Here is a 16482-nt window from a genome sequence, read left to right on the forward strand (position 1 = left end):
ACATATTTTCCCTTTGTCATTATGGGGTATTGTGTGTAGATCGGTGAAAAACATATATTTAAACCATTTTAAATTCAGGCTGTAACACAACAAAATGTGGAATAATTCAAGGATGTATAAATACTTTCTGAAGGCACTGTGTATATTTTTTTTGTGGTATACTCTAATTTATTTGGACAAAGGGGATACAGCTTATTCAACTCAGCTTCCTTTTCTGCTGAAAACCGGCTGTGGGAACTCCACTCGGGTATTTCTTTGTATGCCTGCTACATTAGGTTAGATATTGCACGTCTAGTGGAATAGGTTGCTGTTTATTAAATTATTAATTACTTAATAAATAATGTATTCCTTATTTGTATATACACTGAGTGTATAAAGCATTAATTATAATTATATATATATATTTTTTACATACATTTGTACTATTTTTTTAATGAAATAGTGGTATATAGGTGTAGGGTTAGGAGGTGGGGCAATTTTTTCCCTTTCCCCCGTTTTCATTTTCAAAATACAAAATATCACGTGCTCGACTACACACTCCCGCACAGTAGGTGGCGGCATGCACAAAAAAAAAGGTGCGAACGCCATGATTCCAAAGAAGAAAGTGCACGTCGTCAAAATCGTTCATTGATTGGCTACGTCTGATCCTGTGCGTGCGCTTGTGTACTATTAGTAATGGAGAACAAATCCTCTTCGGGGTAAAATCGGAATTAAGTGCTATCGATATCAAGTCACCAATTGCGCAAGATTTATCAGTGTTGGTAAGGTATCTTGTTTTAAAGATGTAATTTGACACCATATTTAGATTGTTTATCACGAATACGTCGTTGACGATGGCTAGCTAGTAGCAATAATAAGATGGCTTGCTAGCTAAGTTAGCTGTCATGTAACTAGCTAACTATCCATGAATCATGCAGACATTCATTAAACTAAATACCTAGCTAGTTATTTTTATCATACATTCACGTTCACAGCAAAAAGTCATCTTCGACCGAACTGCTTCATCCTCATGTTTACAAAGCTACTCTTATCTTATTTACAATCGACCAACAGTTTGTAAACACGCAGTAGTCTAACGGTGGTGTCACTGGGTGTGTCCAAACAAACCTGTCACGCTGTCCAGTCATGAACCAACATGACTGAGCAACCCTCCCCCCCTTTGCACAGATGTCCGTTTGTATTCGCTTCCTAACACATCCCATCACACGTCTGTTGTTACAATGTCACAATTATTATGATGTTGAAACCTGTTTTAATTCAGATCTGCAGGGCTTGCTATTTAGTATGTCGTCTGATTCGGGGTCCCAGACTCCTGGCTCCAAGGGGATCATGACCTTTCACCCCACTGCTGAGGAGTTCCAGAACTTCAGCCGCTACATTGCCTACATGGAGTACCAGGGAGCACATCAAGCCGGCTTGGCTAAAGTGAGCACTGACACAAACCCTTCTGCCTTGTGAAGATTATTTTCTGATTTGTATTACCAGGTCTCCAGTTAGGCAAAACAGCTATGCACAGAAATACACACATTGTGAATATTTGTTTTAAATATAAATGACACAAGTTTTTGCGAGTGAAATACTTTACTGTAACTGATACTAAAACGGACTGTTTTTACAGGTCGTGCCACCAAAGGATTGGAGGCCCAGGAAGTCCTATGACGATATAGATGACCTGGTGATCCCAGCTCCCATCCAGCAGGTAGTGACGGGCCAGTCAGGCCTGTTTACCCAGTCCAACATCCAGAAGAAGCCCATGACCGTCCGAGAGTTCCGTAAGACGGCCAACAGTGACAAGTGAGTCTGACTGCACCAGAACTGGAACAGCTATAACAAAGTTTCATAACATATTACACACAGTCTATCTATGAATGAGCTATACTGTTTGTTTCCTCTTGTATGAAGAAGTTGTTGATATGGTCTGTGATTGGGAAAAGTCACTCTGTGTACATGCTTTTTGTCTAAGGAAATGATTCAGCGAACAAAGTTAATAACATGATTTAAAACAGAGGGTTTGTATGATTCACGTTGTTAGTAATTCATGTGTTTCTCAAGATCTCTTGGGATTTTGAAAGGCTCTGGCTCACAGGCACTGATTTGCAAAATGTATAGTTTCTAATCAGCCGTACTGATTGACCCCCCCATCATAGGTTCTGCAGTCCTCGTTACGCCGACATTGAGGAGCTGGAGAGGAAGTACTGGAAGAGCGTGACCTTTAACTCGCCCATCTACGGTGCAGATGTGAACGGAACACTTTACGACCCTGTGAGTCATTACGAATCCCCCCCAGAGGTGGTTTTACTATTCTATGGTGTTTACAATGTTAACATGTTGTTATTGTTCCTGGTTATAAGAATGCTGGCTGGTGAGTGATGTATTTTGTGGTTGTGTAGACAAAGGTTTTGTAAACTACTTGTACGTGTTTCTCTCAGAATCATGTGTTACACCCACAATTTAAGTTCACAACCAATCTAGAAGGCTGCAGTGGTTTTGTTTCACTACAGCGCTGAAGAAGATGATGATATCCAGCAACAATAGTTACATTTTTCTGTCGTTCTCTCCAGGATGTGACTGATTGGAACATCGGCAAACTGAACACCATCCTGGACACGGTGGAGCATGTGAATGGCATCACCATCCAGGGGGTGAACACGCCCTACCTGTACTTTGGCATGTGGAAGACCACCTTCGCCTGGCACACTGAAGACATGGATCTCTACAGTATCAACTACCTCCACTTTGGAGCGTCCAAGTCCTGGTAAGTAGCTACACTATTACTCACATACCGGTAGTAGATGTATTGGTAGTTGTGTGTGTGTATAAGAGTCACGTTTTTAAGCATCAACATGCTGATGATGGTTATGTAAGTGTAGTTTGAGGACTCGTTGTCACGATTGAAAACAACACTCGCCAAGTGATAGAAATGGCAACAATTTGAACGTCAGTGTTATAACAGAAGATAACTGATTCATGTTCTGATACCCCCACAGGTACTGTGTTCCTCCAGAGCAGGGGAAAAAAATGGAGCGTTTGGCTCAAGGTGAGAGGGATGATCATGTGTGTGACACATGTTTTACCTAATTAGAAAACAACTGCTTTTTAACTAGTTTTAATCCGACACACTGTTTCCTTTCAGGGTTTTTTCCTGGTAGCCACCAAAATTGCGAAGCCTTCCTGAGGCACAAGATGACCCTCATCTCGCCCTCCATATTAAGGAAATATGGCATTCCATTTGAGAAGGTAAGCCCTCATGAATAGTAATGATTTTCTACTTTTTTTTTTAGCTGCATTTATTGTATACTAACCTAAGACCACGTGGGATTTTATCAATTTATGTTGATCACTTTTATATAAAGCCTTGTACAGTATGTGATAGTTTTTTCCTGTCTGTGTTTCAGATCACTCAGGAGCCCGGTGAGTTCATGGTGACATTTCCCTATAGCTACCACGCCGGATTCAACCATGGCTTCAACTGTGCCGAGTCCACCAACTTTGCCACCGAAAGGTGGATTGAGTATGGAAAGCAAGCCATGCTGGTAAGGAAGAGTTACATTTTCTTTAAGTGCTCCTCGTTTAAACCATGTACATTAGGGATGTTAATCGGTTAGCTGCCGAAAGCATGACAGTCAAATATATTTATTGGGCCTCCCGGGTGGCGCAGTAGTTAAGGGCGCTGTACTGCAGCGCCAGCTATGCCATCAGAGTCCCTGGGTTCGCGCCCAGGCTCTGTCGTAACCGGCCGCGACCGGGAGGTCCGTGGGGCGACGCACAATTGGCCTAGCGTCGTCCGGGTTAGGGAGGGCTTGGTCGGTAGGGATGTCCTTGTCTCATCGCGCACCAGCGACTCCTGTGGCGGTCCGGGCGCAGTGCGCGCTAACCAAGGTTGCCAGGTGCACGGTGTAGCCTCCGACACATTGGTGCGGCTGGCTTCTGGGTTGGATGCACGCTGTGTTAAGAAGCAGTGCGGCTGGTTGGGTTGTGTATCGGAGGACGCATGACTTTCAACCTTTGTCTCTCCCGAGCCCGTACGGGAGTTGTAGCGATGAGACAAGATAGGAGCTACTACAACAATTGGATACCACGAAATTTGGGAGAAAAAAGGGGTAAAAATTCAACAAAAAAAAAATATATATATATATTTATTGGTCTATAGGTTAATTTGCATAATTTTGTTGAATTAAATTGGCGAGTGTGTATTTTTCATTAGTCGCCAGGTATCTTATCACACGCACAGCATACAGAGCCTAGTTTGAGAATAGGAATATCCTGTCACCTGTCAGACAGAATGAGAGCAGCTCCTGAAAAGCTGCTACTGGAGTCAAACGGGCTTTTATAAGGCCAGTCATTCCGCCACAAATATCAATTTTTAAATGCAATCACATGTTAAAAACTGTTCTGATGAACACAATTAAAAAGAGCTACACTACCGGTCAAAAGTTTTAGAACACCTACTCATTCAAGGGTTTTTCTTTATTTTTACTATTTTCTACATTGTAGAATAATAGTGAAGACATCAAAACTATGAAATAACACACATGGAATCATGTAGTAACCAAAAAAGTGTTAAACAAATCTAAATCTATTTATATTTGATTCTTCTTTATCCACCCTTTGCCTTGATGAATGTAATGCTAAGCACTTGTTGGCTGCTTTTACTTCTCTCTGCGTTCCAACCCATCTCAATTTGGTTTAGGTCCGGTGATTGTGGAGGCCAGGTCATCTGATGCAGCACTCTCCTTCTTGGTAAAATCGCCCTTACACAGCCTTGAGGTGTGTTGGGTCATTCTCCTGTTGAAAAATAAATGATAGTCCCACTAAGCGCAAACCAGATGGGATGGCGTATCGCTGCAGAATGCTTTGGTCGCCATGCTGGTTAAGTGTGCCTTGAATTGTAAATAAATCAGACAGTGTCACCAGCAAAGCACCCCCATGTGTGGGAACGACACATGCAGAGATCATCCGTTCACCCAGACACGGCGGTTGGAACCAAAAATCTAAATTTTGGACTCCAGACCAAAGGAGAAATTTCTGTCGGTCTAATGTTCAATTGGTTTCCTTTAGCAGTGGTTTCTTTGGAGGAATTCGACCATGAAGGCCTGATTCACACAGTCTCCTCTGAACAGTTGATGTTGAGATGTGTCTGTTACTTGAACTCTGAAGCATTTATTTGGGCTGCAATTTCTGAGGCTGGTTAACTCTAATGAACTTATCCTCTGCAGCAGAGGTAACTCTGGGTCTTCCTTTCCTGTGGCGGTCCTCACGAGAGCCAGTTTCATCAAAGCGCTTGATGGTTTTTGTGACTGCACCTGAAGAAACTTTCAATGTTCTTGAAATGTTCCATATTGACTGACCTTCATGTCTTAAAGTAATGATGGACTGTTGTTTCTCTTTGCTTATTTGAGCTGTTCTAACCATAATATGGACTTGGTCTTTTACCAAATAGGGCTATCTTCTGTATATCCCCCAACCTTGTCACAACGCAACTAATTGGCTCAAAAACATTAAGAAGGAAAGAAATTCCACAAATGTAACACCTGTTAATGAACACCTGTTAATTGAAATGCATTCCAGGTGACTACCTCATGAAGCTGGTTGAGAGTGTGCAAAGCTGTCAAGGCAAAGGGTGGCTATTTGAAGAATCTCAAATGTCTTACCTTGCTCCAAAGTAGCCTAGCCAAATCCAACCATAGAAACGTAGAGGCAATTATTTGATACAGACTTCCTCATGCCAATAACCATTGTTTCTTTCCTGTTCTATTGGTTTTCATATCTACATTATTTCGTTGTCCAGAAGCCATAGTCATATTGGTAACCCATTCTAGTTGTTGCTTTTAGATTCCCCCGCTTTCTAACATAGATTTTCATCTCAGTCACATATGGAACAGACCCCATTAGGTGTTTTCCCGAAGACTTCATTTTAGCAAATGTTTTATTAGCTGCTTCATTACAGCATTTGCATGTTCAATATAAAGGCTATTAGCCCTTTTACTGTAACATTATGGGCTTGCTATTGTTGCATGTGTCCATTTCAAGATCTTATTGAAAAATGTCTTCCTTGTATGCATGTGTAATATTTTCTGTTGGTCACGTACTTTTACTGTTTGGCGAAAAATATAACCATTGTTGACCAGTTAATGGGGTGTCGGTTAGTCTGCAGAAAGAGGGCAAGTGGGAAAAGACTATACTTAGTATTAATAACAATCTCGTATGACTCTCTATTAGACTGACCTTGGTTTATTTACCTCTGGGAGCATTAGTACATCCCTAGAACTTATTCTCCCTACCTCTTACCTCCAGTGTACGTGCAGGAAGGACATGGTGAAGATCTCCATGGATCTGTTCGTGAAGAAGTACCAGCCAGAACGCTACGAGCAGTGGCTCGCGGGACGAGACACGGGCCCCATCGACCACTCACGGCCCACCCCAGAGGCCAAGGAGTTCCTGGGGGAGGAGCAGGGGAAAGACTGCATTTCCCAGGAACCAGAGGTGGAGAAAAAGAGGTCAGAAGAGGTTCATTTTTATGTTGGTAGAGGGTGCTAAAGAGCAGATTTAACAGTATATGGATGGAACATTTTAAAAAAAATGCTTGACATAAAAATGATTCAACTTGAATGTTTTATGGCTCACCAGCCCAACACCGAGGATAGGGACCAAGAGGCACTGGGTGTGTCTGGATGTACCTGACAAGGTTGTCCCTAAAGATGAAGAAGAGGAGTATGACAAGAAGGCCAGACTAGGCCTCACCGCTCTGGGCACGGGAGCAGAGGACTGCACAGATACAGGTACACTTTAAAACCTAGAAAATTACACACAAAATCAGCACAGAGGATGTATGATACATTTGTAAAATTAGGGGGTAACACAAAATATCAGACTGACACTTGTGACTGGATTTAAACCTGGAATCTGCATAAGGGAAACATTTATTGTTTTTGTTTTGTTTATGAAAGGAAAGAGAGGAGCGTCTGTCACACGTGTAATGATGTCTGCCGGGGAGAAAGTGTTCTTTGTTTTGAAGTTATTTCTTTGTTGTGATATCGCAAACTGCCATGGTGGATTCCAGCTTTAATAAGCTCCTGTGTCCCGCCACAGCCACCAAATGGTTTGAATACAGGCCACTTGTCAAATCAGTTTATTGGTTGCGTACACAGGTAAGTAGGTGTTGAAGTGGTTGCAGTGAAATGCTTATGTTACTAGCTGCTAACAACTCAGTAAACTACAAACAACTTGTGTAGTATTGTAGTAAATGGGTATCGATCTTCTGCCTGGCTGCCCAGACTCCTTGCTCCAAGCAAACACTGTCATGTCCCCGGATGTTAGTTTCAGTGGAGGCTGGTGGGAGGAGCTATAGGAGGACCATCTCATTGAAATGGCTGGAATGGAAAAACATGGAATGGAGTCGACCATGTGGTTTACATATTTTTGATACCGTTCCATTTATTCCATTCCAGCCATTACAATGAGACCCCCCCATAGCTCCTCCCAGTCTCCACTGGTTAGTTACTCCTCCACATTGACTTTGCATCTTCGAACACATTCAAGGCTCTCTGATTAGTCCATAAACCGATTGGTTGGGCCAGAACACACGTGGTTAAAGCCTAGCGGTTAGAGCGTTGGACTAGTAACTGAAAGGTTGCACGATCTAATCCCCGAGCTGACAAGGTATAGATCTGTCGTTCTGCCTCTGAACAAGGCAGTTAAGCCACTGTTCCTAGGCCGTCGTTGAAAATAAGAATTTGTTCTTAACTGACTTGCCTAGTAAAATAAAGGTATATATATATATATATATATATATATATATATATATATATATATATATATATATATATATATATATATATATATATATATATATATATATATATATATATATATATATAATATATTTTTAAATTGGTAGTTTTAAAATTTGTCATTGGCTTTGATACTCTGATTGGTTAGACTATCCAATCGCTGATGACTTTTTGTACAATAGCCCTCATCGCCACAAACGAATTCAACGATGGCAGTCTCAGACTGAAGTATGTAGTGACAGAGCAGTGGAAGTCGTCATGATAATCGATCTGCGTCACTCATCCACTATGGGACTCAGTGGATATTTGGAAATGCTATCTCTGTTGCTTCTCCTGATACACATGTTTGTATTTCAGTCACACCAGTGGAGCTCACCTCGAGGGAATTGCCTAATTTAAAGACGGACCCTAAGAAGGGCAACAGCAGCACAAGCCCGGCTCCACAAAAAGTCACCATCCCCTCCACCAGCAATCACGCAGCGACCATTTTGGCTCAACCCCAGTCGCACAGAAACGGCCACCTCCCAGTAGTGGCTCCCCCGGCCAGGACCGGTCCTTCCGCTCAGCCTGTCCGAAAGCTGGGGGTGGCCAGCCTCCTCTTCCACAAGACCCAGAGCCCCAAGGAGACCATGCAGGTCCACAGCTACGCCCGTGAGAACCAGCAGCCGATTCACCACACTCAGCTCCACGTGCACAGTTATGCCAGGGAGCACCTGCCACGGCACCTCCAACCCCACCTTCAACTCAAGGCCCAGCTCCAGTCCCAAGTCAAAGCCGGGCAGCAGGAGTCCCAGGTCCCATTCACCAAAGATGAGCATATCCAGGCCGAAGCACAGAGTCCCAGAAAGGGAGAACAGGTTGAAACAAAGGCCCAGACCCAAGGCCTCAGAAAGTGGCAGCAGCCAGGCGAGGCCCAGGCTCGGGAGGAGAAGTCCGAAGCTAAGGCCCCTAGCAGCCCGGAGCCTGTCCAAACCCACGCACATACCAGGCCAACCAAGAGGGCTGAGGTCAAGAGGGACAGGTGGAAGGTTAGTTTACCCTCTTTCATGATTCTATCTCTAGAAGTTATTCATTTTTGGTTATGGGTATGTGATGATAGTAGAGACTGATATTAGAGGCAAATATTTTAAAGATTAAAATGTGACATTGATGTTTTCACACTTGCCATACAATAGAAAATGGCATTAGATGTGGAAACACATGAACCAGCTGATGGTCACTCATCTTCTTCCTGTCTCTTTCCACAGCAATGTCTTTCCCCAGTGCAGGCGGAGTTAACGTTAATCAAGCAGACAAACTTAAACTTAAGTAAGCCGATGATTTTACATCCAAGTAAACTGACTAACTTAAGTCCAAGTAAGCAGATGGGCTGCAAGAGCGTGAAGAGCAAACAATATCCTCTCCTCCGCCGGCTGCCCAAACAGCACCCACTCCTCAGCTCCAGTGAAAGCCACAGTGATGATGGTGAGCACCTGCTTCTGGTGCGTTAGAACAGTATCCCATCATAGACTTCTATAACAAGCAACCTTTTTAACACAAGTACATAATCACAGTGATAGAACAGGGCCCTAGTCTTTCTTTCTCCTCTCTCTTAACCTCCTCTGTTACTCTTTCCCACCTCTATCTTGTAGATGAGCTGTATGTTGATATGAAGGATGAACCAGAGGAGAGGGAGGAGTGGGCCAAGCCCCTGGCCCAGCTGTGGCAGAGCCGACCTTACAACCCCCAGGCGGAGAGATCGTACAACCAGCGCATGGGCCTGCAGGCCCCCTACTGCTCCATCTGCCTGCTCTTCCACACATACGACCAGGTAGAGTGGAGAGGTCCTTGGTCTTTGCCTTATACTGTAGCTGTTGTTAATGGGCCCTCAATCCAGCTGTTAATGAGTTTTATTTTAGAAAAAAATAAAATAATTAAAGTTTGAATTATCAATTTGTTTTTATGTACCTTTATAAAGACATTTAGGCAACAGAAAAGCAATTCAGCCACCAAGCCAGCTGTGCACAATAGTAGTCGTAGAAATTACAATTAGACCTTTAATAATACACATCCCTCTCCAGTCGCAGTCGAGCAGCAATCCCAGCTACACTGTAAAAGGCCGGCGCGGGGGCAGACAGAGGTCCAAGCCCCTGATCCCGGAGATGTGTTTCAGCACCACCAGTGACAAGACCAACAGCAGCAGCAGCGGCGAGGGCCAACTCTACACCCCTCACCTGGAGGAGGACGGCACCAGCCTGCTGGTCAGCTGTTCCCAGTGCTGCGTCCGCGTCCACGCCAGTCAGTAGCTACAGTCTCATTCACAATCCCCAAGTCTGAAGCCTGTTCCATGTATTTCAATTCTAATTGACTGTAGTACTTCACATTTCAATTAATATTAGTTCATTCACACCCGTTGTTAGGTAGCACTTTTCCATTGATAATCACTAATATGCTCTTGCTGAATTCCATTTAATTCACATCAACAGTCTAACACCAATGTTTAGAGCATTTAATTTATTTTAGAATGATTTTCTCAGTCGTCATTGAAATGACTAACAACAAATTGAAACTAGTGTAGAAATAATGGACCTGTGTAACAGAACAAATATAAGCACCCCCCCAAATAATGTTTATTATTACATTTAGTCTCTTGACTCTGTCCCTCTTGCTAACAGTCATAAAAACTAAAGCTAGACAGTCTGGGAGCATTGGAAATTCCAAAGCGTTTGATAGAGGACTATTCTTTGAAAATGATGATGGCGAGGAAATGTAATCAATTTTAATTCCGGTGAAGACTGAATGTGGCCCGCGGGGCAAAATGAGTTTGACACCCCTGTGTTTAATGTAATCAATGATATGCTCTCAAGGAATACCAGTTCATGTCAGAGTTCAGTAATCAATCCAGAATGTCCATTCTCATTTATTAACAATGATTTACTGCAATGACGTGCACTTTAATCAATTGATTTGCATGGCACATAAATGCTAAGTGCCTTTGTCACCTCTGTCAATAGAAAATGTCTTTAATGTTTTCCGTGGCCTTGTTTTCCGTGTGTCCCTCAGGTTGCTATGGAGTGTCTGTTGACCAAGTGTCAGACGATTGGATGTGTGCTCGCTGTGAAGCCAACGCTTTGACTGAGGTCAGTACTGCAATGAAGTACAACTGAAACCATATCACTACACAAGCTTATCAACACTACATGATCTTAGTTCCACACATACACACATACTAGCACCATACTGAGTGGGATAGGATAATGTTGTAACTCAAACTCTTCAAAGATTCTAGAACTAAGAGTATTGAAGGAAGAAGGCTGATAGGATCCAGTGCTTTCAGAAAGTATTCACACCACACCATTTTTACATGTTTTGTTACAGCCTGAATATAAAATTGATTAGAGTTTTTTTTTTTGGTCACTGGCTTACACACAATTTCATTTCTCCCTTAATGTTAAAGTGGAATTATGTTTTTTTAGAAATGTTTACAAATTAATTAAAAATCAAAAGCTGAAAAATGTGTTGCGTCTAAGTATATAACCCTTTTGTTATGGCAACCCTAACTAAGCTCAGGAGTAAACATGTGCTTAGCAATTCACATAAGTTGCATTAACTCACTGTGTGCAATAGTGTTTAACATGCTTTTTGAATGACTACCTCATCTCTGTACCCTACACATATAATTATCTGTAAGGTCCCGCAGTCGAGCAGTGAATTTCCAACATAGATTCAACCACAAAGACCAGGGAGGTTTTCCAATGCCTCGCAAAGAAGGGCACCTATTGGTAGATGTGTAAATAAAAATATAAAAAGCAGCCATTGAATATCCCTTTGAGCATGGTGAAGTTATTACACTTTGGCTGATGTATCAATACACCCAGTATCTACGAAGATACAGGCGTCCTTTCTAACGCAGTTGCCGTTTTTTGTATTTTTATTCCAAAACATGCATCCTGTTTGCAACAAGGCACTGAAGTAATACCAGGGGAAAAAATGGCAATTCACTTTTTGCTCCGAATACAAAGTGTTCAATTTGGAGCAAATCCAATATAACACATTACTGAGTACTACTCTCTATTTTTTCAAGCATACTGGTGCCTGCATCATGTTATGGGTATGCTTGTAATCATTAAGGACTGGGGAGTTTTTCAGGATAAAAAAATAAAAGAAATGGAGCTAAGCACAGGCAAAATCCTAGAGGAAAATCTGCTTCAGTCTGCTTTGCACCAGACACTGGGAGATGATTTCACCTTTTAGCAGAACAATAACCTAAAACACAAGGCCAAATCTACACTGGAGTTGCTTACCAAGAACACAGTGATTTTCCTGAGTGGTTGAGTTACTTTTGACTTAAATCTGCTTGAAAACCTGAAACTGGTTGTCTGGTAATGGTCAGCAACCAATTTGACAGAGCTTGAATGTTGCACAATCCAGGTGGGGAAAGCTCTTAGAGACGCAGAAGGAGAAACAGCTGTAATCACTGCCAAAGGTGATTCTAACATGTATTGACTCGGGATGAATACTTATCTAATCAAGAGATAGTGTTTTAATTCTCATAACATTTTTTTTTATAAATATAAACATTTTTCTTCCACTTCGACATTAGAGTATTTTGTCAATCGTTGACAAAAAATGACAATCAAATCCATTTTAATCCCAGTTTATAACCCAACAAAATGAGTAAAGTTGAAGGGTGTGAATACTTTCTGAAGGCACTGTAGATAATAGCAGAGCCATACGTATACATATGTGGATGTTAATCCTAGAATTAAGCCTTGAAGAAAGTGGAGGATTCCCGTTCAACAAACAATACACTTCTGTAAGATCTGAAAATGAAAAGGGTTAGAATGACTGTAGCTAGCACCTTCTCCAGTTATTTCTCAATGACTGTTTTCCCTCTGGGATGACTTGGACAGAAGCCAGAGTTTTTAATTGCAAAATACAGAGTAACAAACCGTTACATAATTCCTCTGCTGAGCACCACAGCAGAGGATAGTTCAAGTCCTCTCCTGTACCGAGTCTCTCACACTATTTTAGTGAAATAAATTTCTCCCTCCGAATACTACTACCTGTCAAGCTGTGAAATGTCTCTTTTTGATGGCCTCGCAACTTGATATAACCAAATGTATCCACTAGATGACAGTGTTGTCTAAGGGAACGGTCATGAACATTCCTGCTTTTAACTCTCTGTGGTACCCAGTGTGTTTGATCAGAATTGCTGATCTTTATCACTTCAGTAATTATTTGGGATGCAAGGTGATTTGTAGATCAGTGATTATGTGCAGTCCAACTAAGTTAATTATAAACCATGCACAACAGCAAAGTATTGCCGTTAATCATTGTACCTGTGTTCCTTGTTGAAATAAAGGTATAATAAATTGCCATAGCTCTTACTTGTGGACATGCACATGTCTGGCTTACCCCCGCCACTAACTGTAAAGTTACTGATTGACCAGAGTTAGCTTAACGTCCTACGTCCACAAGAGTTACCCATTACAAGATTCTGGAAAACCCACTGCCAGGCAGCCCAACAAGGAATGTAAGTCGCAGTACTCTGGTCAGCTTTCTTTGTGAAGGGCATTGCCACAGACAACGTGTAGAAAAGTTTCACATTAATAAATAACATTATATATATTATTATAACAATAACAACTGAATAACATTCAGGTAATGAATTGAAGTCGGTTAGTATTTGGTATTTTATTAGGATCTCCATTAGCTGTTACTAAAGCAGCAGCTACTCTTCCTGGGGTCCACAGAAAACATGAAACATGACATAATACAGAACATTAATAAACAAGAACAGCTCAAGGATGGAACTACATAATTTATTAATTCACTGGCACCAAGTGGCAAGAACTGGGTATGTTTTAATGATTACCAATAACACAAAATACTATAATTACCATTTTACTATGTCATTTACTGTATACAGTTGAAGTCGGAAGTTTACATACACTTAGGTTGGAGTCATTAAAACAACATTTTCAACCACAAACTATAGTTTTGTCAAGTCGGTTAGGACATCTACTTTGTGCATGACACAAGTACATTTTCCAACAATTGTTTACAGACAGATTATTTCACTTATAATTCACTGTATCACAATTCCAGTGGGTCAGAAGTTTACATACACTATGTTGAATGTGCCTTTAAAACAGCTTGGAAAATTCCAGAAAATGATGTCATGGCTTCATGGCTTAGAAGCTTCTGATAGGCTAGTTGACATCATTTGAGTCAATTGGAGGTGTACCTGTGGATGTATTTCAAGGCCTACTTCCATACTCAGTGCCTCTTTGCTTGACATCATAGGAAAATCAAAATAAATCAGCCAAGACCTCAGAAAATAAATGGTAGACCTCCACAAGTCTGGTTCATCCTTGGGAGAAATTTCCAAACGTTCATCTGTACAAACAATAGTACGCAAATATAAACACCATGGGACCACACAGCCGTCATACCGCTCAGGAAGGAGACGCGTTGTCTTCTAGAGATGAACATACTTTGGTGCGAAAAGTGCACATCAGTCCCAGAACAACAGCAAAGGCCCTTGTGAAGATGCTGGAGGAAACAGGTACAAAAGTATCTATATCCACAGTAAAACGAGTCCTATATCGACATAACCCGAATGGCCGCTCAGCAAGGAAGAAGCCACTGCTCCAGAAACTCCATAAAAAGCCAGACTACGGTTAGCAACTGCACATGGGGACAAAGATTGTACTTTTTGGAGAAATGTCCTCTGGTCTGATGAAACAAAAATAGAACCGTTTGGCCATAATGACCATCGTTATCTTTGGAGGAAAAAGGGGGAGGCTTGCAAGCCGAAGGACACCATCCCAACTGTGAAGCACTGAGGTGGCAGCATCATGTAGTGGGGGTACTTTGCTGCAGGAGGGACTGGTGCACTTCACAAAACAGATAACATGACGAAGGGAAATTCTGTGGATATATTGAAGCAACATCTCAAAACATCAGTCAGGAAGTTAAAGTTTGGTCGCAAATGGGTCTTCCAAGTGGACACGTCAAGGTATTGGAGTGGCCATCACAAAGGCCTGACCTCAATCCCATAGAAAATGTGTGGGTAGAACTGAAAACGTGTGTGTGTGTGTGTGTGAGCAAGGATGCCTACAAACCTGACTCCGTTACATCAGCTCTGTCAGGAGGAATGGGCCAAAATTCACCCACCTTATTGTGGGAAGCTTGTGGAAGGCTACCTGAAACGTTTGACCCATGTTAAACAATTTAAAGGCAATGCTACCAAATACTAATTAGGTGTATATAAACTTCTGACCCACTGGGAATGTGATGAAAGAAATAAAAGCTGAAATAAATAATTCACTCTACTATTATTCTGACATTTCACATTCTTAAAATAAAGTGGTGATCCTAACTGACCAAAGACAGGCATTTTTACTAGGATTAAATGTCAGGAATTGTGAAAAACTGAGTTTAAATGTATTTGGTTAAGGTGTCTGTAAACTTCCGACTTCAACTGTACATACCACATAAAGGACTATAACATTAAGTATCCAAAATGTGATGTTAAACACTAGGTCAGAGGTCATCTGTGTGCATCTTTTGCTCCCTCAGGACTGCTGCCTGTGTTCACTGCGAGGGGGAGCTCTACAGAGAGCCAACAACGACAAGTGAGTATAGTACAGCAATTTGATGAGTTACCAATTTAATGGAGGCCTCAAGCTCTAGGCTAAATACATTTTGTTACACCGACGCCACAACCACTCTAGTCTGGTATTTTATTAGGATCCCCAGTCTGTAGCCAGTGGTCACACTTTACCCTCCCCGCTGAATCTAGGACACTTTAGTCAATGAAAAAGGCAGGGAATGCCTGTAGTCCAAGCTAGCCTTCTCTGTCAAGTCTCTGTAATGGCTTGTGACAGTGAGGAGCCTGTGCTAGTCTACAGTAAGATTCTATTATATATTGAAGGATGATGTCCTCTATAGCATAGCGATATATATAATGGAAACTTGTTTTTGTCTAGGCTACATGTGATCCTAACATTTTTGTATATTAACAAAATAAATGTTTAATATAGCCCACCCTTAAAAAATATATAGTTTTTGTCCATGTTAGTTATAAATAACATCATGTTGTAATTTCCTTGAATTGGGAATGAAGGCTCAGTGGAAACTTTCCCCTGATGTGTCACACACCTATAGTTTGTTTATTGTGCCGATCTGTTTGCTGTGACACACACGCAGGTGGGTGCACGTGCTGTGTTCGCTCGTGGTCCTGGAGGCGCGCTTCGTGAACATCGCCGACCGCAGTCCCGTGGACCTCAGTTACATCCCTCTGGCCAGGTTCCAGCTGGTGAGCTACTGTTCCTCAATGGTCACAGTCAGGGCCACAACACTACTTCTGTGCCTAAAATGTGTTCAGATTTTGCATTGCATTAAGATGTCTATTTCAACAGTGTGGTCTGGGCTCCACAGTGTGAGCATTTCACTCGCATTTGTGAATAAAAATAGTCAAGGATGATCACATTTATAGTAAAATAAATGCTGTATTAGCTGGGGGGGGGGTTTCAAAGTATTTATGCTGGTTTGTTTCATAGCTGCTAAATTTTATTGCACAAAGTCAAAGAACTATGAATCCTATATAGCCTATTCCACCTCGCGCTGCAACACTGCCTGGCTGGGGGTATAACAAAAGTGAGAATGTATTATTGTGTTTCTTGGCTATTTATATTTGTTCTGT

General features: G+C 41.8%; 1 protein-coding gene across 2 annotated transcripts in view; it reads left to right on the forward strand.

The window, feature by feature from the left end:
* The first annotated feature begins 630 nt into the window (after nucleotides 1–630).
* LOC110508930 (lysine-specific demethylase 4A) overlaps nucleotides 631–16482 on the forward strand; it is a 30813-nt gene continuing 14961 nt past the window's right edge. For both annotated transcript variants that reach the window (XM_036966158.1, XM_036966159.1), the window contains exons 1-17: nucleotides 631–761; nucleotides 1262–1425; nucleotides 1619–1794; nucleotides 2148–2262; nucleotides 2562–2755; nucleotides 2988–3037; nucleotides 3134–3237; nucleotides 3396–3533; nucleotides 6295–6497; nucleotides 6628–6779; nucleotides 8148–8818; nucleotides 9038–9254; nucleotides 9422–9600; nucleotides 9851–10067; nucleotides 10833–10909; nucleotides 15357–15412; nucleotides 15987–16095. In XM_036966158.1, the coding sequence (XP_036822053.1) occupies nucleotides 1285–1425; nucleotides 1619–1794; nucleotides 2148–2262; nucleotides 2562–2755; nucleotides 2988–3037; nucleotides 3134–3237; nucleotides 3396–3533; nucleotides 6295–6497; nucleotides 6628–6779; nucleotides 8148–8818; nucleotides 9038–9254; nucleotides 9422–9600; nucleotides 9851–10067; nucleotides 10833–10909; nucleotides 15357–15412; nucleotides 15987–16095 (2799 nt within the window). In that variant the 5' untranslated portion in view covers nucleotides 631–761; nucleotides 1262–1284. The remainder of the gene's footprint in view (nucleotides 762–1261; nucleotides 1426–1618; nucleotides 1795–2147; nucleotides 2263–2561; nucleotides 2756–2987; nucleotides 3038–3133; nucleotides 3238–3395; nucleotides 3534–6294; nucleotides 6498–6627; nucleotides 6780–8147; nucleotides 8819–9037; nucleotides 9255–9421; nucleotides 9601–9850; nucleotides 10068–10832; nucleotides 10910–15356; nucleotides 15413–15986; nucleotides 16096–16482) is intronic.

Source organism: Oncorhynchus mykiss, chromosome 28, assembly GCF_013265735.2.
Source record: "Oncorhynchus mykiss isolate Arlee chromosome 28, USDA_OmykA_1.1, whole genome shotgun sequence".
NCBI lineage: Eukaryota > Metazoa > Chordata > Actinopteri > Salmoniformes > Salmonidae > Oncorhynchus > Oncorhynchus mykiss.